Source organism: Drosophila teissieri, chromosome 3R, assembly GCF_016746235.2.
Source record: "Drosophila teissieri strain GT53w chromosome 3R, Prin_Dtei_1.1, whole genome shotgun sequence".
In the NCBI taxonomy this organism is placed as follows: Eukaryota; Metazoa; Arthropoda; class Insecta; order Diptera; family Drosophilidae; genus Drosophila; species Drosophila teissieri.
Genome location: NC_053032.1, coordinates 28,077,889 through 28,102,396, shown reverse-complemented (window position 1 = coordinate 28,102,396; position 24,508 = coordinate 28,077,889). Strand labels below are relative to the sequence as shown.

General features: G+C 50.5%; 2 protein-coding genes across 3 annotated transcripts; both read left to right on the top strand.

Annotated features, from left to right (window-relative positions):
• Positions 1–651: 651 nt before the first annotated feature.
• Positions 652–24,201, top strand: LOC122620197 (dynein axonemal heavy chain 5). Of its 2 annotated transcripts, XM_043797553.1 has the most exons (37): positions 652–759; positions 1,528–1,665; positions 1,719–1,878; positions 1,932–2,082; positions 2,141–2,885; positions 2,954–3,164; positions 3,226–4,094; positions 4,152–4,271; positions 4,325–4,481; positions 4,567–4,621; positions 4,848–4,981; positions 5,044–5,252; positions 5,462–5,758; positions 5,822–6,266; positions 7,124–7,323; positions 7,390–9,261; positions 9,357–9,529; positions 10,615–10,770; positions 10,855–11,065; positions 12,571–12,957; positions 13,017–13,602; positions 13,664–13,897; positions 14,033–14,104; positions 14,562–15,859; positions 15,958–17,337; positions 17,632–17,880; positions 17,945–19,682; positions 19,742–19,796; positions 19,965–20,062; positions 20,133–20,425; positions 20,517–21,009; positions 21,351–21,544; positions 21,616–21,768; positions 22,787–22,882; positions 22,939–22,995; positions 23,355–23,487; positions 23,560–24,201. In XM_043797553.1, the coding sequence occupies exons 1-37, from the start codon at positions 652–654 to the stop codon at positions 23,811–23,813; spliced, it is 14,181 nt and encodes a 4,726-aa protein (XP_043653488.1). In that variant the 3' UTR covers positions 23,814–24,201. The 2 variants fall into 2 exon arrangements, with proteins under 2 accessions (XP_043653488.1, XP_043653489.1); XM_043797554.1 differs by lacking the exon at positions 14,033–14,104.
• LOC122620198 lies at positions 22,097–22,741 on the top strand. The gene has a single exon (XM_043797555.1). It carries the CDS (start codon positions 22,203–22,205, stop codon positions 22,668–22,670), a length of 468 nt encoding a protein of 155 aa, XP_043653490.1. The 5' UTR covers positions 22,097–22,202; the 3' UTR covers positions 22,671–22,741.
• Positions 24,202–24,508: the final 307 nt, after the last annotated feature.

Sequence of the window (24,508 nt, the reverse complement as noted above, 5' to 3'; positions counted from 1 at the left end):
GGCGAGTTACAGGCGAGTAACAGGCGAGTAACAGGTGAACAACAGCTGAGTAACAGGTGGTCAACAGATAAATAACAATACTAATTCTGTTGCCTTTGTATCCTGTTATTTGAACTCGTAAGTTATGTTGCCTTGGTAATATGAAGTAAGTTTTGTTTGTAGAATTGGTGGTTTCAGCTGTAACCAGGTACTCAGCAGGTGGTTTACAGGTGGTTTACAGGTGGATAACAAGGACTTAACAGGTGGATAACAAAGGGTTAACAGGTGGCACATGACGCTTTATCGACGAAACATCTCAGTTCTGTTCCCCTGGTAACCTGGAATCTCGTCTGTTTACCTTTCAGATGGTCAACAGGTGGATGGCTGGTTCCTAATAATGAATCCGATCGACGAAACTTCCCAGATCTGTTGTCCTGGCAACGTAAAACTTAATTTAACTTCCCATTTCGGTTGCCTTGGTTACTTGCAGCGTATTTCAAGTGTTTTTTCGATAGGGTTGACATCTTATTCAAATCCACAGAGGCAAAAAGTTGTGCAACGCAGACCAAAATCCAAAAACGCAGTAAATCTATAATGATTTTTGAATAGGAGAAATCCCGAGTGTTCGTGCTTTTTGGTGAATTTGCTTTTTGCTTAGAGTTTTTTGGCGAGATGTTCGTGCAAAAGAAGAAGTTGGTGGAGCATGTTCTGGCCATGCGGGCCGAAGGGGGCAGTAGTGATGATGATGAGGAGGAGGAGGACCAGGGCGACATTTTGCAGGTGCAAATCCCTAATCACCACTAATTACTAGACTGAGTATTGAGTGCTAGTCGTGCTGCATAGCGCATATAACCTAAACTATGTTGTTGCCTTAGAGTATACTCGTACAAAAGTAACCTAGATTCCCCTAGAAGCCCTTTGACTGATTACGTAATCGCATAACCTGCAAGTTGCGAGTGTAAATTGCTCGTAGTTGAGGCTCTACCCATGTAATATCTTCCTAATACACCAATATTCATTTCTTTTTAGCTGAGTAACCCAAAATCCAAAATCCACATAGATGCAACTGTAAAGAACTTCACTTCCGTTGCTGCAAAACGATAACATAGTAAATTGTTACGAAACCACCTTTCAACTTATACTGTATAGCATTTAGAGGTCACCACTTTTGATTTTTGCAATACTTTGCATTACTCGTATTTTATTGTCATGCTATATGGGTAATGTTGTTGTAGATTTTTGAATGTAGTTTCGAACTTTGACTAAGTTTACTGTGTGCCATTTTTGAAACTAACGAACTTTTGGTCTCTTTCATTTTTGAATTTTGAAAACCGAACATTTTGTAAACACCAAATTGTTTTCCAACATGAAATCAACAATACCCCATTTTTTTGTACAACCAAAAATATTACCACCACTCCCGCACTGCAAAATTTTGATCCTTAAACTATTTTCCGGAAACCAAACGGTTTCACGAATGTCGATCCTGAAAACACGGCACGGAATATAACGTAAATCCTTTGAAAAATGGACCCCGACGAAGCGCAGCGGAGGCGCGAAGAATGCGAGCGGAAGGCACGACGTGGGGAGATGGATCCCCGGCTGGAGTTCACCTTCCAGCTGCTGATCGATGCCACCCAGCTGCCCAGGCATCAGCTCATGGACTACATATTCGAAGGGGACATGGTAGGCGCATCACTTGCCACTTGCCAACTTGGTATCTTAACTCCCATTCGCAGCTCGATGAGATCAATCAGCTGTTCCTGCCCAATATGAAGAACAAGCTGCTGTGGTTCTACCAGGAGACGGATGACCCGGAGCCCACGCCAGTGCCCGATCCCAATAAGCCGGGACCCTCCCGGTCCGGCGTAGCTTCCAGTAGCTCCAAGACCCCACAGGGTAGGTCCGAATTTCCATAAGAAACCATCTCTATGTTTGTTATGTCCCGCCAGGTGGCGCGTCTCCCAGTGGCATGCCACCACCCAAGCACAAGAAGCTGTTCCTCACGGATGGTTGGACCTGTGCCTTCACGGGCGTGTGTATCTATATATTTCGGGTGAACACATCGAAGCAGTTGCCCGAGGAGGGTTTCCAGAAGGATTTGTGAGTAAAGAGCTGTACGTGTGTGGAATAATCACCGAGGGTTATGGGATACTTGCAGGTATTGCGGGGTGATCGATGCCAAGAACATCGGACTGGTGACCTCCATCGAGCGGATTGTGGAGTTCGTGTTCATGCAGGCCCTGGCCTTTCCCAGTCTGGAGGGCGACGAGGAGGACGTGAGCTGTGGCCTCATCAAGGGACAACTCCTGCCGGGATTGCGATCCTTCTGCAGCGCACTGCGCGTTTGCGAGCAGGTGTGTGACCATCACAATGTGTTTGCCGATGGCTGCGACATGTTCGAGAAGATCGATGCCGTGGAGGAGGTGAAGGACATGTCCAAGAACCAGGACTTTTGCGGGCAACTGGAGGAGCGCGTGAACAACTGGACGAAGGGCATACTGAAGATTCTCGGCGAGAGCGAGCAGCTGCGCAAGGAGAACGACCACAGTGGGCCGCAGGACGAGCTGGAGTACTGGAAGAAGCGAGGTGCCCAGTTCTCCCAGCTGCTGGCCCATCTGCAGGACAAGGAGGTGCAGTTCACGCTGCACTGCCTCTTCCTAGCCGGCTCCCGCATCATCAAGCAGTGGAAGGAGACGGACCGCAAGATCACCTTCTGCTACAACGAGGCGCGCGACAACTCCAAGTTCATCCAGGCCATGGAGACGTGCTGCCACTCGCTCTACCTGGACGATCCCGTCAGCATGAAGGAGTCCATCCTGAGCCTGCTGCAAACGGTGCGGCTCATCTACAGCGTCTCCCAGTTCTACAACACATCGGAAAGGACATCCGCGCTGATGGTTAAGGTGGGTTTTGTGATCAATCCTTAATCCTTAATCCTGGTATATTTATAAATATGGTACTTCCTCACCAGATAACCAACCAAATGATCGAGACATGCAAATCGTACATCACTTGTCGCTGCAAGGAGACTATCTGGTCACAGGATCGCAATGTGATCCGCACCAAACTGAGCAACTGCATCAAGTTGAATCACATCTACCACGAGACCTACTACACGGTTCGGGAACAGCCTTTTCTGCCCAACCAGACGCCCTTCGGATTTTCAGAGAACTTTGTATTCGGTGAGATCTTATTACTCCAATTATAAATCACTTTGAAAACTAATCGTACTGCGATTTCCAGGAAAATTCGATACGTTCTGCGAGAGGCTTTCGAAGATCATTAGCATGTTCAACTTGATTGACGACTACAATCATTTGTTCGAGCGTCGACTGGAAGGACTCCTTCTGGGCGAAGCCCTCGAGGATGCCTCCAACCACTTTGAGGAGGCCAAAAAGGACGTGACGTCCAGGAAATACGATTACCTGGATCACCGCAACTCCGACTTCAATGTCGACTTTGAGCGATTCATTCACAAAACAAACTCCTTGAAGGACACCATTGCCACACTGATCGAAAAGGATTTCGACACCGTTTGGGAGACACCGCAGTGCATCCGATTCCTGGTGCGATTCGAGAAGGTGAGCGAGAAGATTCCACTCACCAAAATGGACGAGAAGTACACGCGTATTCTGCGCTACGTGGAGAAGGAGGTGGACCGCATCCTGAAAACGTTCCGCAAGCAGCGCGATGATCCTCCGCTGGCCAGGAACTTTCCGCCGATTGCCGGGCGGATTCACTGGTGTCGTGCCCTGAGTCTCCACATCACGGAGCTCATGGATGCGGTGATGGAGCACGCGGTGCTGAGCAACCTGCCCATGGCCAAGGATCTGGATGTGCGCTACCACAATGTGCAGGGCGTCCTCCAGGAGTACGAGGACGAGATAGTGTCCATATGGCTGGATCAGGATGTTAGCGTGGCCGATGCCTGCCTGCTGCAGCCACTGCTGAGCCTCCAGGGCGATAAGCTGTTCGTCAACCTGCACCCCACCATTCCGCTGCTCATTCGGGAGGCCAAAATGCTGGCCAAGCTGGACATCGAGCTGCCCATTGTGGCTGCCACGCTGATGAGTCGTCAGCAGTACTTCATCACCATACAGGACTCGCTCAATGTGAGTGGCATAGAACCTATTCATTGTGCCACCAGCTAATCCCTTCCTGCCTCGCAGTGCCTGATCAAAATGTTCCTGTCCACCGTGAGAGCTGTGAAGCTGGAGGTTCGTCCTTTGTTCCTGCCGCAGTTGGTGCGTCTCACGGCGATGCTGAAACCAGGACTACACACCATCAATGTGAGTTATTCCAAGAAAGGTTTAATCCCATTACGTTCATATCATCCTTGCAGTGGACAAACCAAAACTGGACGGAGTTCTATGAGCGCTGCAAGCAGGCCATCGAGAATTTTGATGTCCTGGTCGCTCGTGTCCATGACATCTACTCCAATCGCATACTCCACGTGCTGATGTGGATGCAGGATGTCTCTCTGCAAATTTTACCAGCAGGTTCGGTGCTTTAATTCCTCAAGTTTATTCACTTGTCTTCTAATTGCACGACGGTTAAAACTTTTCACATTTGTTTTCCGAGCAGACGATGAAATCTGGACAGTTGACGAGTTTCTGGAGCGGAGCGAGGAGGCTTGCCGGTGAGTCTGACTCTGACTCTGACATGAGTTAGCAAAATTCATTAGCACATGCACTGAGCATTTCACGGAACTGGGAATATCTCTGGGTGGGGAGCTTTTCAACTGTCTGTGCTAGACTTCTGATTGTGCTACATTTAATTTATCGAGTTTGTTCGTTTTTCGTTTTGTCCTAGAATCATTTATGAAATATAGGTCTACTTATGCGCCTCTCTTACAATCGTTCCAGCAAAGCGGCCATCGAACTGAATCGGAAGAGCCAAATGGTGTCCGAGGCGGTGGAGGAGGTGCTCAGCCTGGTGGACAGAGCCACGGCTGCCTTTAAGGAGATAGCCGGCGATGATGTGATTACTTTGTTTGATGGTAAGTCCTGGCCACGGATGGGGTGAGGCGGGAGTAATTAAGCAGTGCCACCCACTGAGCAGCAGCCACTCCGAAAGGGGACAACTCCGGATCCGGAGGACGCAAGCCGGAAGATGGAGGCGGAGGAGGAGGTGGAGGTGGAGCTGCTGCACCCACGACCAGTGGCGGAGGCGGTGGCGGGCAGCAGCAGGACTGGAGCATCCTGTGGTCCTGCTTTGAGAATCCACTGTCCCTCTTGTCCACCACCGAAAGTCTACCCAAGGGCATGCAGGTACGGGCAATTGAAAGCAATTAAATAAAATTACTCGAAAATTAAGTAGTAAGTAGTTTGTAGTTGAAATGTACTGTATTATATTCTTAAAATCACCTGAGAGTGCAAAAGCTGTAGTTCCAGTTGTAGAGTACAGAAATAGAAATAGAAAGGAGAAAGGGATCCCCTGTGGGGGCTCCTCTGTCAACATGAATTCACTCCCGTTCCAGGACATGGTGTGCAATGCGGTGGTGGAGATGCGCCGCTACTACAGCCGCAAGGTGATCGACGTGCTGATCAAGGTGATCCGGGCCGCTCTGGACACCCTCCGGCGTCGGTTCATCGCCGACGAGAACGAGACGGTGTTCAAGAAGCCGGTCTTTGCGCTGCACGCGCAGCTGCAGATACCCCATGTGGTCATCAAGCCGAATCTGGACGAGCTGCAGGACATATTGGTGACGGCGGGCAAGAACATCACGGGCATTGCGAAGGGCGTGGCGCAGTGGAGCAGCGGCAAAGATCCGCCGGTGCGTACCGCCCCACTGAATAGCTTCGCAATGTTCTCCAAAATCTTGTCTTACCAACCGCAGCAAGTTTCGATGACGGTGCAGCCGCGCGTCGGACGCAACCACAACGAGTCCACCGGCGGCGGGAAGAGTCGGCGGCGCAAGATCTACTGCTTGGCCTCCGAGGAGCGGCCCCAGATGCCGCACATGCTCAAGAGCTTCTACTCGGCCATCATGGACAACAAGGAGGTGGCCAAGGCGGTCAACCAGCTGGCCAGCTGCACCAAGAACGTCAAGCCGGAGATCCAAACGTACATCAAGCGCTGGAAGCCGTACCACTTCCTCTGGAAGAACGACCGCACCACCCGCCAGCTGATGGAGTTCGGCCTGCAGGAGTTCGAGACCACGCTGCGATGTCTCTCGGATCTGGATGCCAATCTGCTCGTGGAGCCCGACATGGAGGTCTTTGGCCAGTGCGTGGCCGTCTACAACGAGAGGCTCAAGTATGGGTTGGCCATTGAGATCAAGTGTAAGTCTGCACTAGCTAAGCGAAGCTTTTCCTTTATCCACTTCAAAAAACACTTCACCCCTTAAATAATATTCAAATAATATTCATTTGACACTACAGTGAATATATTTCAAACTGAAATAACTAACATAGAAACTAACTGACATAGAAATTTAATCTAAAACATGATTGGCAATTAATCTTGTTAGTTATAATCAATAAACATGGAAGTAAGTGGCGAGTAATTAACTTTGCAGGTAAACTTACTGAATTTCAACTGAAATAGTATATCTATTAATACAAACTGAACTATCACTGAGTACCAAACACATTAACTACTAAATACGTAACTAAATACGTAAGCATTAGTTGCTGCTTTAATGTTTTCCACTCAACTCCTGAGAAAGTAAAGCCACTTAATGGAAAAGCAAACGTTAGGACCAACTTATATAGCCCACTTCTCGATGATATCCCACTAGTTTATTAAATCGACTGACAACAAAGCATCGCGTCTTCTCCGGTTAATCAGCCATAAATTTTGGACACCCTCGCGAATCCTTTGTTTGGTCGAATGGAAAGCGAGAAGCGGGAAGCTATTCAAATTGATTGGACTCCAATTAGGCCAACTAATTTGCCTAACCGAATTAGCCGTGCGCAGGCATACCAAAAATAAATGCCCCACACTCTTGAAGGGGGATTTCACTTGGGAGCCAAGGGACGCGGCAGGATGTGACCGGGTGAAGGCGAATTAACCCTCGTCCTGGCTCGTCCTGTCTCGTCCTGCCTCTTCCGAAGGCTGCCTTGATTAATGACATCGATATCATTGAGCCGCGCTAAATGGACTTTGGATAAACACTTGGCACCGCTTCTATTTCCAGCCTGCAACCACAAAATCGGACAGGCCATGAAGAAGAAGTACAAGAAGGAGATGGACTACGTGTATGCGGTAATCAACGAGATGGATCGCAAGCTGGACAGGCCCATCCGCGACCTGGACGACGTGCGCATGATTATGGAGACGCTGGGTAAGATTCGCGAGCAGGAGGTGGACATGGAGCTGCGCATCGATCCCATCGAGGTAAGACTCAGTCCACATAGTGGTTCGCCTCTAACCTGTACATATCCATGGACGTATCACCGCCAGGAAGCCTTCAATGTGCTCACCCGCTACGAGGTGCAGGTGGAGCGGGAGCAATTCGATTTGGTGGACAACTTGCGGGCCACGTTTCAGAATCTTTTGGCTGGGGCGCTGCAGGCGCAGGTTAAGCTGCTGGACATGCAGCCGGCGTTCCAGGACGATCTGCGCACCAATCTGGACAACTTCAAGCAGGACAAGATCTCGTACGTAACGGAGTACCGCACTGCGGGACCAATGCAGGCCGGACTGACGCCTCGAGAGGCCTCCGACCGGTTGATACTGTTCCAAAATCGATTCGAGGGCATGTGGCGACGCCTACAGACGTACCAAAGTGGCGAGGAACTCTTCGGTCTGCCCCAGACGGACTACCCAGAGCTCGGCCAGATACGCAAGGAGCTGAATCTGCTGCAGAAGCTGTACAAGCTGTACAACGACGTGATCGACCGGGTGAGCAGCTACTACGACATTCCGTGGAACGAGGTGGACATCGAGGAGATCAACAACGAGCTGATGGAGTTCCAGAACCGCTGCCGCAAGCTGCCCAAGGGCCTCAAGGAGTGGCCGGCGTTCCATGCTCTGAAGAAGACCATCGACGACTTCAACGACATGTGTCCGCTACTGGAGTTGATGGCGAATAAAGCCATGAAGCCACGCCACTGGCAACGGATCATGGATGTTACTCGCTACATCTTCGAGTTCGACTCGGAGGGTTTCTCGCTCAAGAACATATTGGAGGCGCCGCTGCTGAAGCACAAGGAGGACATCGAGGACATCTGCATCAGTGCGATGAAGGAGAAGGACATCGAGGCCAAGCTGAAGCAGGTCACCAACGAGTGGTCCGTGCACGAGCTCCAATTCATGAGCTTCAACAATCGCGGCGAGCTGCTGCTCCGGGGCGACACCACGGCGGAGACGATTGGCCAGCTGGAGGATAGCCTGATGGTGCTGGGCTCCCTGCTCTCCAATCGCTACAATGCCCCCTTCCGCAAACAAATCCAGCAGTGGGTCTACGATCTGTCCAACTCGAATGAGATCCTGGAGCGATGGCTGCTCGTGCAGAACATGTGGGTGTATCTGGAGGCCGTGTTCGTTGGTGGCGATATCGCGAAGCAACTGCCTAAGGAGGCGAAAAGGTTTTCGAAGATAGACAAATCCTGGCAGAAGATCATGCAGCGGGCCCACGAGACTCCCGGTGTTGTGGCCTGCTGTGTGGGCGATGATCTGCTTAAACAGCTGCTGCCGCATCTGCAGGAGCAGCTGGAGATTTGCCAGAAATCCTTGAGTGGTTACTTGGAGCGCAAGCGCATGATGTTCCCACGCTTCTTCTTTGTGTCAGATCCTGCCCTGCTAGAGATACTGGGTCAGGCTTCCGATTCGCACACCATACAGAACCACCTCCTCAACATATTCGACAATACCAAATCGGTGAAATTCCACGACGTCGAGTACAACAAAATGATGGCCATCATCAGCAGCGAGGGCGAGATGATCCAGCTGGACAGGGCCATTCGAGCGGAGGGCTCGGTGGAGACGTGGCTAACCCAGCTGCTGGTCACCGCCCAGGCCTCGCTGCACTCGATCATCCGCACCGCCTACGCCACCATCAACGATCCCAACTTCACGCTGCTCAGCTTCCTGGAGAAGGCTCCGGCCCAGATCGGTCTGCTGGGCATTCAGATGGTGTGGACCCGGGATGCCGAAATGGCCCTGATGCGGGGACGCGAGCGGAAGGTCATGATGGAGACCAACAACAAGTTCCTGGAGATGCTCAACACCCTCATCGACCAGACCACGCGCAATCTCACCAAGAGGGAGCGCACCAATTTCGAGACCCTGATTACGATTCATGTGCATCAGCGCGATATCTTCGACATCCTGGTGGGTTCCCTTAGTTGTTCCTTATGGGTATTTCATATGAAAGGCGGTGTATTTCTAATCTTTCTTTATATCAATCCACATACATTGAACTTTAGTGCCGCATGAACATCAAGTCAGCCAACGACTTCGAGTGGCTCAAGCAGTGTCGCTTTTACTTCAAAGAGGACTTGGACAAAACTTGGATTTCGGTCACGGATGTCACATTCACCTATCAGAACGAGTATCTGGGATGCACAGATCGCCTGGTTATCACACCGCTAACAGATCGGTAACTTATACTTGTTTGTATTATTAAGATGAATAAGTTTAGGGGGGCAATGCTGATGATGCTTATTTGCCAATATTACGTATACGACACATGGCCGGTTCTTACAAAAGTTGCCCTTTTAAAATAGTTAGCTATTTATCCACAAGTGATTCCTCTAGACCATTTTTAAGTCGGTACATTTAAGCCGGATTATATTTAAACTTGGTTAATATTCTGCTACATTCGAGTATCCATAAATATTACGTATACGACTCGTGGGCCACTGGAATGTTTCTGCCGGAAGGAGTTTCCCAGCTAGTTCGAAAATTCTATCTGCCCCCACTCATTCCATAGGCTCCTCAATAATTCTTAAACAATAATTATAAGAGCTGTATTTAATTTGTATTCGTGGCATTATTCTGTCCGCTCCTTCAATGATAAACTTTCGCATTGCTCGAATGCCTGAATGGGAACCGCCTGCACGTGCTCCGCACATTCCTCGTGGCCCATTCAGTGGCCAAGGAGGTGGAGAAGGAGATGGAGGAGTTGGAGGATGCAGAGGTGGTGGATACCTTGGAATGCCGCTCTGTAAACAGACGCCCGCCGGTGGCAAACAAGCGTTTTGGGGGGCACTTAAAGGCGCTTTAAGTCAATGGCAGAGACGGAGGAATCCCTGTTCCCGTGCTGTTCATGCCATCAGCTCCGCACCTTGGCAGCGGAAGACGAACTAACTGTGGAACCGGGACGACGTTGACATGCCCGTAAAGATAAATTTCACTTAGCGGAGCATAAATAAACTTTTGACAGCAGCCAGTCTGGGCCAAACTGGGGGAATCTGCAAAGTGGCGCTGTTTTCCCAGAAGGCATCTCTGCTACCAGCTGCCAGCTGCTTTGCATTCGCTTCTTGATCTCGGCCCGTAGATTTCCCCACCAATTCGTCTGACGTCAGTGGGCATTAGGACTTCCTTTGATATTCCGAAGCGTGCCTCTTTTGTCTGCCACGACGTTTAATAGTCTGCGGCGTGCGCATCCGCACTTTTCTTTCTCTCTATTCCTTCCAAACCTTAAACGCCCAACGCCAAACACCAAACCCCAAACCACAACAGATGTTACATAACTCTGGCCCAGGCACTCACCTTGTCCATGGGCGGAGCTCCATGCGGACCAGCCGGCACGGGCAAGACGGAGACCGTCAAGGATATGGGCAAGACGCTGGCCAAGTATGTGGTCGTCTTCAATTGCTCCGATCAAATGGACTACAGGTGGGTTAGCTAGATCTAAAAACCAACTAGCAAACGCAATAAAGAATTACTTGTACCTATTAATCCATATATTTATCTTTCCAGGGGCCTGGGTCGCATCTACAAGGGACTGGCCCAATCCGGCAGCTGGGGCTGCTTTGATGAGTTCAACCGCATCGAACTTCCGGTCTTATCCGTGGCCGCCCAACAAGTGGCTGTCGTCCTGACCGCCAAGAAGGAGAAGCGCAAGACCTTCCTCTTCACCGACGGCGACACGATTGAAATGAATCCCGAATTCGGCATCTTCATAACTATGGTAATGTGTGATTCCATATCTTTCAGTTTGTTTGTTAAACATCCACATAGCTTTATTCGCACCCACACGTAAAAGCAGCGACAATCTGTTTGTGTTTTTTCTTAAATTCAATTTGCCGCAGGATAACGCGAAAATAACTTGGCGCCAAAGAGGAGCGAGTGCAGCTCTAGTGTTTATTAAACTGATTGCATACACTTTCAATTTGCTAACTGGGCGAGTTTAGCTAACGAACTAGTTTCATCAAGTGACGAGATTTGCTTGATTACAAGGAAGTTAGTTTCTTTGAAATAAAAGCAATCTTATCATAAGTTTTAATGACTGAAAGAAAAATCTTCATGAACTTAAGGAAGCTATTTCGCTTTAAAGGAAGCTATTTCGCTTTAAAGGAATTCACTTTAAAGAGCATTGTTATCTTGTGCTTCGATCCGCGCATTAAGGACCTTTAAAATGTCTCCCAAAATGGAACTGACGGCCTCTTCACGCACATAATTCCACGTTATTAGTCATGTACAATTTCGCTCAACCGAAGCCGTAATAAAATTTACTCGGCACATACGAAATTTCGCGGCGCGGCTAAAAGCGGCCCAAAACCAATAACCGAACTGGAGGGGGCACATACATAGGGCCAAAAAAAGAAAGGAAACCCGAGGCTCTGATGTATTTACACTTTGGCGGTGGCATGACTCGATTAATGTGGCTGCCACATCTGCCACATGGTAGCCCCAAATCCGACGCCCAGCTAAAGAGCAACTTAAAGTTGCCGTGCAGACGTTGCAGCAAACTTTGCGTAGTTTAATCACAAGTGACGGTAACTATGATCGGGTAATGCGATTAGCGTTAACACGGCGACGCGCCGCCTCGCATATAATGGCGTATGTCAATCAACGCCACTGCCACCACCTCATCCAAATCCCCACCAGCAGCCATCCCCCTTCGCAGTCAGTCAGTCAGTGGGCGCATCCTCCGTTCGAGGGAATGATCCTTTGAAGGCTTTGGCTCCGTTTTAATTTGCGCATTGAGTTATTATGCTCATTTATATAACAATTTCAGCCAGAGCATTTTATTTTTAATGAGCCATTATGTGACAGACCGAATTGGGTCGCACACGATTACGGGGACATAGACAAATGGACGAACGGGCGACCGGAACGAGTTTAATGACGAATCCCTTTGTTGTGGTTACCAGCTTGTGTCCTCCTGCTGCTCCTGCTGCTTCCCTGTACATTTCTATCTCTTGGTCACAGGTCAATATTTGCAGTCGTGGCTTAAATTCAAATAAACTACACTTTGGGGCGCATCCCATTTTTGGGTCCAACTGCTGAAGCCTTAAGTGAGTAATTTGGTTGTGGGTCGACTTTCGCTTCTCGCCACTTCATTAGATGGTTTAAGAAGATAAGTACTGAGGTTCCAGGAAAGCAGTTTTAGTTTAGTTTCAGTAGTTACTACTTTTAATGGTTACTTGTGTTATATAATTGGTAATTTAAATTGCATGGTTACTTTTGTAGAATCCCGGATACGCTGGTCGCAAGGAACTGCCCGAGAATCTGAAAATACAATTCCGCACGGTGGCCATGATGGTGCCGGACAGGCAGATAATCATACGGGTGAAGCTGGCCAGTTGCGGGTTCCTGGAAAACATTACGCTGGCCAGGAAGTTCTACACGCTGTACAAGTTGTGCGAGGAGCAGCTCACCAAGCAGGTGCACTACGACTTCGGACTGAGGAACATCCTGTCCGTCCTGCGAACACTGGGAGCTGCCAAGCGCAGGAACTCCAAGGACACCGAGAGCACCATTGTGATGCGCGTGCTGCGCGACATGAATCTCTCCAAGCTGATCGACGACGATGAGCCGCTGTTCATGTCCTTGGTCTCGGACTTGTTTCCCAATCAGGTGAACCTTCTCTAACATATCCCCCTTGGCATAAATTTAGTATTATATTCCGCCTATAGACGCTGGAAAAAACCAACTACCCAGAGCTGGAGGCTGCGATTCTGCAGCAGACGGACGACGCCAGTCTGGTGTACCATCCTCCGTGGGTCCTGAAACTCATCCAGCTGTACGAAACCCAAAATGTGCGCCACGGCATCATGACCCTGGGGCCGAGTGGAGCCGGCAAGACCACCTGCATCCACACGCTGATGAAGGCCATGACCCAGATGGGCGACAATCATCGCGAGATGCGTATGAATCCCAAGGCAATCACGGCTGCCCAGATGTTTGGACGCCTCGATGTGGCCACCAATGACTGGACAGATGGCATATTCTCGGCCCTCTGGCGAAAGACTCTCAAGTTGAAGGCGGGCGAGCACGTGTGGTTGGTGCTGGACGGACCGGTGGACAGCATTTGGATAGAGAATCTGAACTCTGTGCTGGACGACAACAAAACGCTGACCCTGGCCAATGGCGATCGTCTGACCATGGCGCCCAGTGTGAAGATCATATTCGAGCCGCACAACATTGACAATGCATCGCCAGCCACAGTGTCCCGCAATGGAATGGTCTACATGAGCTCCTCTGGCTTGGACTCCCGACCCAGTAAGTCACCTATCACTCTTTACTTCTATCTAGGAAGCACATTTGCTAACCAATGGAACAGTTGTTCAGGCCTGGTTGAAAAACCGCGCTCCAGGCGAAAAGTCCACGTTCTCGGATCTGTTCGATCAGACCTTCGTGGAGGTCTACAACTGGGGAGTGCAGATGGTGAAGTTGCAGATGCCTGTGCTGCAGTGCAACATTGTCCAGCAGATGCTGTTCATCCTGGAGGGCTTGATACCCGTCAAAAAGGAGGACGAGCAGGCCGTGAGCCTGTCCAGCAAGGAGAGCCACGATGGTAAGTGTACACTAGCAACCAAGTTGAACCCATCATTGAAGCCCCAAAGCGAGCGGTTCGATAAAATGAATCGAATAAAATGAATAAAGCGAATCCCGAATCAAAAATCCATCCAAAATGATTGCAACTTTTCAGCGAATAAACGTTTAGAGCATCAAAAACAAGTCGAAGAGGCGCGACGGCAATCGATTGGCAGTCAGATTGTCGGTAAAGTATATCCTATCCTATCCCTTAATAAGTTGCTAACTAACCCAAAGAGCAGTAATACTAATCGTAGAGCTGACCGCCTAGCTAACACGCCAAATGCTTCTGTGTGTGTCTAGAGATACTGATACTATATCTGTAACTTTCGGTTGGCATCCTGAACGATGCCATCCGATCGTCCTTCTAATCCTTCCTTCCGTAGTTGTGATTCTGTGCTCGTGCTACTTATGTATCTGTGTATTAACCCCAATAGTTGTGTGTGTCTCGTCCAAAAGTTTTAGTTTTTGCGTCGTCGTTTGAAATAGAGTAGAGGTGTCATAGAAATCTCTAACTTATATCGGCATCTAATATTTAATGAATTTGAACTAGAACCCAAGAGAGACTTCTGTGACACGCCTAAATGTGACTGACTCCCCAACCAGCGTCCATGCATTAACCACTTAATTACTTGACCCCACAGAGGACCTCCCTCCGGAGACTTCGATCGAGGAGAAGGAGGACACCTGCACCCCAGAACACTTGCACCGCTTGTACATCTTCGCGCTCGCCTGGGGCCTGGGCGGTTACCTCTCCACTAGCGACCGCCTGAGGATGAACCTCTTCGTGAAGGAATCCTTCCCGCAGCTGGACTACCCGAAGGGTAGTGCCCACGAGAATACCATATTTGACTTCTTTGTTTCTCCAGCGGGCGTGTGGCAGTCGTGGAAGACGCTCGTCACCCCCTATATGTATCCGGAGCTTTCCACACCAGACTATCTGAGCATTCTGGTGCCCATCGTGGATAATGTGCGCATCGACTACCTGATCGGCACCATTGCCAATCAGGAGCGCGCCGTGATGGTGATTGGCGAACAGGGCACGGGCAAGACGGTGATCATGAAGAACTTCATGAAGAAGATGAACGTTGAGTCGTACATGGGCAGGTCCTTTAACTTCTCATCGGCCACCAGTCCGTATCAGTTTCAGCGGACGATTGAGAGCTATGTGGAGAAGCGCGTTGGTGTCACCTTCGGGCCACCCGGTGGCCGGAAATTGATTGTCTTCATCGATGACATCAATTTGCCCGAGATCAATGAGTGGGGCGATCAAATAACCAACGAAATTGTGCGCCAATCCATGGACATGAAGGGCTTCTACAGTTTGGAGAAGCCCGGCGACTTCACCACCATCGTGGATGTCCAATATGTGGCGGCCATGGGACTGCCCGGCGGCGGACGCAACGACATCCCGTCCCGTCTAAAGCGGCAATTCTGTGTATTCAATTGCAATATACCCGACAACGACTCCATCGATAAGATCTTCCGCGTTATCGGTGAGGGTCACTACAATGCCAAGCGCGGCTTTGTGCCCGAGATCCGCAGTCTGGTCAAGAAGCTGATCGTCGTCACCCGCCATCTGTGGCAGCGCACGCGCGAGAAGCTACTGCCCACTCCGGCCAAGTTTCACTACGTGTTCAGTCTGCGCGACTTGTCGCGCATCTGGCAGGGCATGGTTGGCACCTTATCCACGGTGATCACTTCCGAAGGTGTCCTCATGGCATTGTGGAAGCACGAGTGCACGCGAGTATTCGCCGATCGCTTCACCACGTTCCAGGACAAGGAGTGGTTCGGCTCAGAGCTGGCATGTCTCGTGCGCGAGGAGCTGGGCGACTCCCACTCCCAGATGATCCTGCCGAATCCGGTGTTCGTTGATTTCATGCGCGACGCCCCCGAGCCCACTGGCGAGGAGGGCGAGGACACCGACATGGAGCTACCCAAGGTATGTCCCATAGGTTTATACCATACAACTTAACCGGCTTAATCCATGCTTAGTTACTAACCATTTATCATTTTTGATCTACTCCATTTGCTCCCAAGGTTTACGAGCCGGTCCACTCACATGAAGTGCTCCGCGAGCGTCTCGTCATGTTCCTCGCCCAGTTTAATGAAATGGTGCGAGGGTCGGGAATGGATTTGGTGTTCTTCCCGGATGCAATGCTGCATCTGGTGAAGATCTCCCGCATCATTCGGCATCCGAGGGGATCCGTTATGCTTGTCGGGGTCGGCGGTTCTGGAAAACAGTCGCTAACGAAATTGGCATCGTTCATAGCCGGCTACAAGACATTCCAAATTGCGTTGACGCGTTCGTACAACGTGGCCAATTTCCTTGAGGATCTAAAGCTGCTCTACCGCACCTGCGGCGTACAGGGCAAGGGCACAACCTTTCTCTTCACCGACATGGATATCAAGGAGGAAGGTTTCCTCGAGTATCTGAACAACATACTCTCGAGCGGCGTTATATCAAATCTATTCTCGCGCGATGAGCAGGCCGAAATCGTGCAGGAGCTAACGCCGGTCATGAAACGCGAGAATCAACGCAAAACAGCGACCCCGGAAAGTGTGATGGACTTCTTTTTGGCGCGCACCTGCACCAACCTGCATGTGGCCTTCTGCTTCTCGCCCGTGGGCGAGACGTTCCGGTCCAGGGTGCAGCGCTTCCCCGCCTTGGTCTCCGGCTGCACCATTGACTGGCTGCATCCGTGGCCCAAGGATGCATTGGTCTCGGTTGCCCGACACTTTCTGAGCCACTTCGAGATCGAGTGCACACCGGCCGTCAAGGAGGAGCTGGTCAATGCCCTCGGCTCCATACAGGACATCGTTGCGGAAACGTCGCAGGAGTACTTCCAGCGCTTCCGACGCGCAACGCACGTGACACCCAAATCTTATCTGAACTTCATTGCCGGCTACAAGAATATCTATCAAATGAAGCAGCAAGAGCTGCGCGATGGTGTGGAGAAGATGGATACGGGCTTGGAGAAACTGAAAGAGGCCTCCGCCTCGGTTGAGATCCTCAAGAAGGATCTAGTGGTCATGGAAGAGGAGCTCGTAGAAGCCTCAAAGAATGCGGAATCAGTGCTAGTGGAGGTGACGGAGCGCGCGATGCAAGCGGAGATCGTCAAGAACCAGGTGCTCATCGTCAAGGACAAGGCCGAGGCCCTCGTGGCCTGCATCGCCCACGAGAAGGCGCTGGCCGAGGAGAAGCTGGAGGCCGCCAAACCCGCTCTCGAGGAGGCGGAGAACGCCCTCAACACAATCAAGCCGGCTCACATCGCCACCGTGCGCAAACTGGGTCGTCCGCCGCACCTGATCATGCGGATCATGGACTGCGTGCTGATCCTCTTCAAGCGGAAGCTGCATCCGTGCATTCCCGACGCGGGCACCCCGTGCCCGAAGCCCTCGTGGCAGGAATCCCTAAAGGTTTGCTCGCGGAGGCTAGTCTAAATGTAGTATGATCCAGGGGCAATGCTCCCAAGGGATCACACATCTTACTTCCTCCACTGCTTAATCTGTAATTCATTTCTTAACGCGCTACTATATTTTTTGTTATGCTATTACACATTGATTTACTTAATATTTAAGGCTTACAATTGCAGACTTCATTAGAGCAGCGCCCATAAGTATGCAATTAGTGCTGTAAAACCCGAGGGCCTTTTGTGTAGTGGTAGATCATAGTCGGTGGAGTCGACTATAGCGCTCCTACTCCATCCCCAGATGATGGCCAGTGCCACGTTCCTGCTGCAGCTGCAGAACTATCCCAAGGACACCATCAACGACGAGATGATCGATCTGCTGCAGCCGTACTTCCGCATGGAGGACTACAACATGGACATGGCGCGTCGCGTGTGCGGAGACGTGGCTGGCCTGCTGTCCTGGACCAAGGCCATGTCCTTCTTCCACAGCGTCAACAAGGAGGTGCTGCCCCTGAAGGCCAATCTCACCATGCAGGAAGCGAGACTTAAGGTAACTGCAGTGAATCCCGAGGAATCCCATCACTATATAAAGAACCTACCTACACTCCTTGCAGCTCGCCATGGACGACTTGGCGGGTGCGGAGGAGCAGCTGCGGGAGCGCGAGGAAGCCCTGCAGGCTGTCAAGGATCAGTACGACAAGGCGGTGGGCGAGAAGCAGCGGCTGACGGATGCGGCCAACGTTTGCCTGCGCAAGATGACCGCGGCTACGGCGCTGATCAATGGACTGTCGGATGAGAAGCACCGGTGGACGAACCAGAGCAAGGAGTTCAAGATACAGCTGGGCAAGCTGGTGGGCGATGTGCTGCTGGCCACCGGCTTCCTCTCCTACTGCGGACCCTACAACCAGGAGTTCCGAGCCAATCTGATTAAGACCTGGATGGGCATACTGAAGCAGAAGAACATACCCTTCACCACCGGCCTGAACATCATCAACATGCTGGTGGACTCGTCGACTGTGTCGGAATGGACGCTGCAGGGATTGCCCAACGATGAGTTGTCGGTGCAGAATGCGCTGATAGCCACCAAGTCGAGCAGCTATCCACTGCTGGTGGATCCGCAGACGCAGGGCAAGATCTGGATCAAGTGCAAGGAGGATCGCAACGAGCTGCAGATCACCTCCCTGAACCACAAGTACTTTCGCACCCATCTCGAGGACTCGCTGTCGCTGGGCAGGCCACTGCTGATCGAGGATGTGGGCATTGACCTGGATCCGGTGATTGACAATGTGCTGGAGAAGAACTTCATCAAGTCGGGCAGCATAGAGAAGGTGTTGGTGGGCGACAAGGAGTGCGATGTGATGCCGGGCTTTATGCTCTACATCACCACGAAACTGCCCAATCCAGCCTTCAGTCCGGAGGTCAGTGCCAAGACCTCGATCATTGACTTTACGGTCACCATGCGGGGGCTTGAGGACCAGCTTCTGGGTCGCGTCATCCTCATGGAGAAGTCCGATTTGGAGGCGGAGAGGGTGGCCCTCTTCGAGACGGTCATGCAGAATCAGCGGAACATGAAGGAGCTGGAGGCGAATCTCCTGCTCCGCCTGAGCTCATCCCAGGGCTCCCTGGTGGATGATGAAGCTCTCATTGAAGTGCTGCGGGTCACGAAGACCACTGCCGAGGAGGTCAACCAGAAGCTGAAGATCTCCGAGGTCACGGAGCGCAAGATCATGAAGGCGCGCGAGGAGTTCCGGGCGGTGGCCAAACGGGGATCAATCCTCTACTTCCTGATCGTCGAAATGAGCAATGTGAATGCCATGTACCAGAACTCGCTGAAGCAGTTCCTGGTCATCTTCAACCACTCCATCACCAAGTCCACCAAGTCCAGCGTCACCGAGGAGCGTATAAACATCATTCTGCGATACTTGACCTACGAGGTGTACAAGTTCACCAATCGCAGTCTTTACGAGCGCCACAAACAACTGTTCACCTTGATGCTGGCCATCAAGATCGATTACCACAATGGAAACATCAGCCACGAGGAGTTCCTCACCTTCATCAAGGGCGGTGCCTCGTTGGACCTGAATGCCGTCACCCCGAAACCCTTCCGCTGGATCCTGGACATTACCTGGCTGAATCTGGTGGAGATCAGCAAGCTGGAGACCTTCTCCACGGTCCTCCAGGTGATCGAGCTGAACGAGAGGGACTGGCGCTCCTGGTACGAGTGCGAGAAGCCGGAGAACGAGGAGATCCCCTGCGGTTACAACGCCATCCTCGATGGCTTCCGGAAGCTGCTGCTCATTCGGTCTTGGTGTCCCGATCGCACCATCTCACAGGCAAAGAAGTACATCGAAGGTGGGGTATATGTTTCCACTTTACTTCTATATATTAACAATTTAATGATGTTTGTTAAGAATCTCTGGGACCGGAGTATAGTGAAATGCAAATCCTTGATTTGGAGGAAATGTGGTAAGCTAAAGAATTTAAATCACAAACAGATGCCTATGAAATTGATTTATATCTATATCAGTAATATTAATATTATAGAACCATATATAGGTATTTTACAGCTACAATGGACACATAAACCAGTTTGTAGTGCAGTTTGCAGATATTATACTGTGGCTTTATTTTTAGGCTGGAGTCCGAACCGCGTACGCCATTTGTGTGCCTCCTGTCCATTGGATCGGATCCCACCACCCAAATCGGAGCGCTGGCCAAGCAAAAGAGCATAGGTGGGCAATATATTATATATATATAGTTTAAAAAATGCCACGCCAAATATGAACATTTAACCGCCCGCAGTTCTGAAATCCGTGTCGATGGGCCAGGGGCAGGAGTACCACGCACGCAAGATGATAATCGAATCGATGGCCATCGGCGGATGGGTGCTGCTCCAGAACGTGCACCTGTCGCTGCCCTTCTGCTCCGAGATAATCGACATGCTGGTGGAGAGCGAGCACATAGACGACTCCTTCCGCATGTGGGTGACGACGGAGCCGCACAACGAGTTCCCCATCGGCCTGCTGCAGATGGCTCTCAAATTCACCAACGAACCCCCACAGGGAATACGCGCCAGTCTGAAGCGCAGCTACCAGGTGGGCAAATACATACATATACATATGTGGAGGCTTGGGCTTGCTTAATATTTAATTTTCAATCTTTTTTTTCTTTCGGCTGCTTGGGCAGTCGTTCACCCAGGACTTCCTCGACTACACCTCGGCCACCCAGTGGCCCCCGCTGCTCTACACGGTGGCCTTCCTCCACACCATCGTCCAGGAGCGGCGCAAGTTCGGTCCGCTCGGCTGGAACATACCCTACGAGTTCAACCAGGCCGACTTCGCGGCCAGCGTGCAGTTCATCCAGAATCACCTGGACGAGATGGACCCCAAGAAGGGCGTCTCCTGGCAGACGCTGGTCTACATGATTGGCGAGGTTCAGTACGGCGGCCGGGTGACCGATGACTTCGACAAGAGATTGCTCACCACCTTCACATCCGTGTGGTTCTGCGAGCCACTGCTGTCCAATGCGTTCGAGTTCTACAAGGGCTACAAGGTGCCGGGCACGAAGAGTCTGCAAGGATTCATCGATTATATCAACAGTTTGCCCGCCTACGACACCCCCGAGGTATTTGGCCTGCACTCCAACGCCGACATCACGTACCAAATAAACTCGGCCAAAGGTGAGTGGCGGTATGTGATTCCCGGGCTTGCCGGTGGCCGGTGCTCCGAGTTCAATGCGACCACCGGATTGCCTCACATTTAATGGACACCGGTGCACGGGGTCATAAATTATCGATGCGCTTAATTTCATGTAAAGCCCTGTTGCATAATCAATTCGCACAAGAGGGCCAGTTGAATGTGTGTGAAATCAATAAACCGAATATTCGGTGGGCTTTTTTATAGCAGACGACCATCGGCCCACTCGGGCATTAGCGCATTAGCATATTCGATGGTCCCCGAAATCCTTGATTGTTTACCACTCAATCCCCATTCCCATTCCAATTTCCATCGCCATCCGCAGGCATCCTGGACACCATCCTGAGTGTGCAGCCCAAGGAGGGCGGCGGAGGTGGCGGCGAGACCCGGGAGAGCATCGTCTACCAACTGGCGGATGACATGCTCCGCAAACTGCCCGCCCAGTACAACGCCTACGAGGTGCGGGAGAACCTCACCCGCATGGGCATACTCCTGCCCATGAACATCTTCCTCAGGCAAGTGACCCCCATGATGGGGGGCATGGCAATAAGGGCCGTGGTAATAAGGACATGGTGTTTAATTGCAGGCAGGAAATCGATCGGATGCAAAGGGTCATTAAACGCGTCCACACCTGCCTCTGCGACCTCAAGCTGGCGATTGATGGCACCATTGTGATGAGTCCCGCCCTGAAGGAGTCACTCGACGCCATGTACGATGCCCGCATTCCCGAGACCTGGATGAAGGTATGTGCTCTGCGAACATAATAAAATCATGAAATAGTGAATAGTGATTTAGCCCATTTCCCCTGTTGCCACATTTATGGCTGTCTACTTTAATCCTCTTTAGTATTTTGCTTTGGGCAAGGCTGAATTCTCTCCCAAATATGGAAATTTTACAATTTTGCTTTTGATTTCTGCCATGGGGAATATAGATTTTTTCGCCGGCCTTTCATGTTTCAATACTCGTAAATTATGCGCGAAAACGTTTGACGGCCCAAAGCTTAGTAATCACATTCAGTTACCTGTTGTATAATGAAAATAATGGAAATATCATTAAACAAAAGGTTTTCTTTCTGGGCTGTGGTACTGGGCTGTCTGAGAGAAAGCAATCAATAGTATAGAAAACCCAGATATAGTAGCATCAGCCAAACACATTCGCATTCAAAACGATTGATAAGATGTCGGAACACAAGTACCACTTCAAGAAGGATGCCACTTTCTACGACGAAAGTGAATCGCACCAAGATCTATTGACTCGCACCTATGGGTTTCTGAAGGCGGTCAAGATGGACACTCCCATCCCCAAGAAGCGTGCATCCATGAACACGCACACCCTCATGGAGCGATTGCACACCATCAACGACCAGCTCATCCAAGACCAAGAAGAGCCCGTGACGGAAAACTGGTCAACTCTAACTTCCTCGGAGGACTCGATGTGCGTGGGCAAGTCGGAGTTCGAACTCAAACGCAAGCTCTTCGATACAGCCGAATTTACCATAACGCGGGGCATCAAGCTAAGTGAAATATTCTGCCCCAAGGAATCTGGCCTGCATCTGCCACTTGCTGCCAAGGAACCCGCGGCTTTGGCCTCCTTTGAGGAAATGAAGACCTTCTGTCGCCGAATGAACATCCAGTTGGATAGATGAGTCAAAGCGGGGATTGCTGAAATCAATTATATATTTTACTACGCTTACAAATAAAATCTTTCATACTCGCATTTTCAAGGTTTTACTAACTTTATTTTGGTTCCTATTGATTTCAGATATCCTGGGAATCGACTACGCTGGGCTTCTGGTACACCGAGTTGCTCGAGCGCAATGGGCAATTTCGCACCTGGATATCAACGGATAGACCTAAGGTGAGTATAGCAAAACTATTTGATTTCTTTGCATTCATAAGTTGATTCACTACCAGGTGTTCTGGATGACCGGCTTCTTTAATCCTCAAGGCTTTCTAACCGCCATGCGACAGGTGAGTCCTAACAACTGGCAGCTGAGTAAGCCGAAATTATATATTGTTGCATGGTTGGCTAACAAGCAAACGGGATATGAATACCAAGCGCACTTGGCCTTAACCAGAAATCGATGTCCTGCGAAAATAGGTCCTTTGTCAGTCGCTTTGTGAGCGGAGCACTTCCTTTATGCCCAAGCGATTGCCATTAGAACGCACACACACACTTGCCCCCCTGCTGATTGACATATCTGATTCCCCTGCTCCAGCTCAAAGGTTATTCACCGCCACTCACTTCCTTTCACTGGCTTTCACTTTTTTGCATATCTGCGGCGCTACTCGAAAATACACTTGTAAATCCCGGGCGGCATCGATCCTAGGAGGTGACGCGTGCCCACAAGGGCTGGGCCCTGGACTCGGTGGTGCTGCAGAATCAGATAACGCGCTACAACAAGGAGGACATCACCGAGTATCCCACGGAGGGCGTCTATGTCCACGGCTTGTTCCTGGAGGGTAAGCTCACCTACACCACCACCCCCCCCCTTCAAGGTCATGAACTCGGGGATTGCGCTTCGTGTTCCGCAGGTGCGTCGCTGGATCGCCGCAGCGGCAAGCTGATTGAGTCCAAGATGAAGGTGCTCTACGAGCAGATGCCGGTCATCTACATATACGCGATAAACACGACGGCCGGCAAGGATCCCAAGCTGTACGAGTGCCCCATCTATCGGAAGCCGCAGCGCACGGACCTCAAGTATGTGGGCTCCATTGACTTCGAGACCGAGTTCAATCCCAAGCACTGGACGCTGCGCGGAGTGGCCCTGCTCTGTGACATCAAGTGAACCCGAAATGGCAGCCCCAGATCCCCTCCATCCAGATCCCTGTTACCAGCTCCAATACCAGGTCCAATACCAATACCAAAACCATTGGCCATTGGCCATTGTTTGCCATCGTGTCAACGGCTGTACGTGAGTGGGGCTCCTAATGGCCCTGTGATAATTATCTTTTTTTCGTTGGTTGGCTGGACGTTAAAGTTTCGTGGCGTTTCTTGTAATCCGGCGCAAGTACAACGTTATTAATTAAGCCCTCGGGTGAGGCAGGGCAAATTGTTTGCACTCGGGAGCCACAACCAGCACAATTATTAGCTGTTATCCATTTAAGCATTGGTCGAAAAACCCCTAGAGAATTAGGAGTTGTGAGTAGCGAAATCGCAGTGTTTAATAAAGCCTTAGGCACACAAGTGTAAAGCCAATGTTTCGGGATTTACGATGGAGTATGTTGCCATTCGACACTTGATACCCTGTGCTAAGGAGTATTGATTAAAGGTGAGTTCAAAAAGTGGAACTGTCTAACATACAAGTACCTTGCCGATGTCCTTGGCGTTTGAAATGCGAAAACAATTACCGCAGTATTGTGAATGCTTATCTGGGGAATTGGGTCCTTAGAAGGTTGGAAAGTTAATTAAACGAGAGATGCTTTATAATTGAATGTCATGTCAATGCCTCATGATTTTATTTTTTAAATAAGTATATCCGTA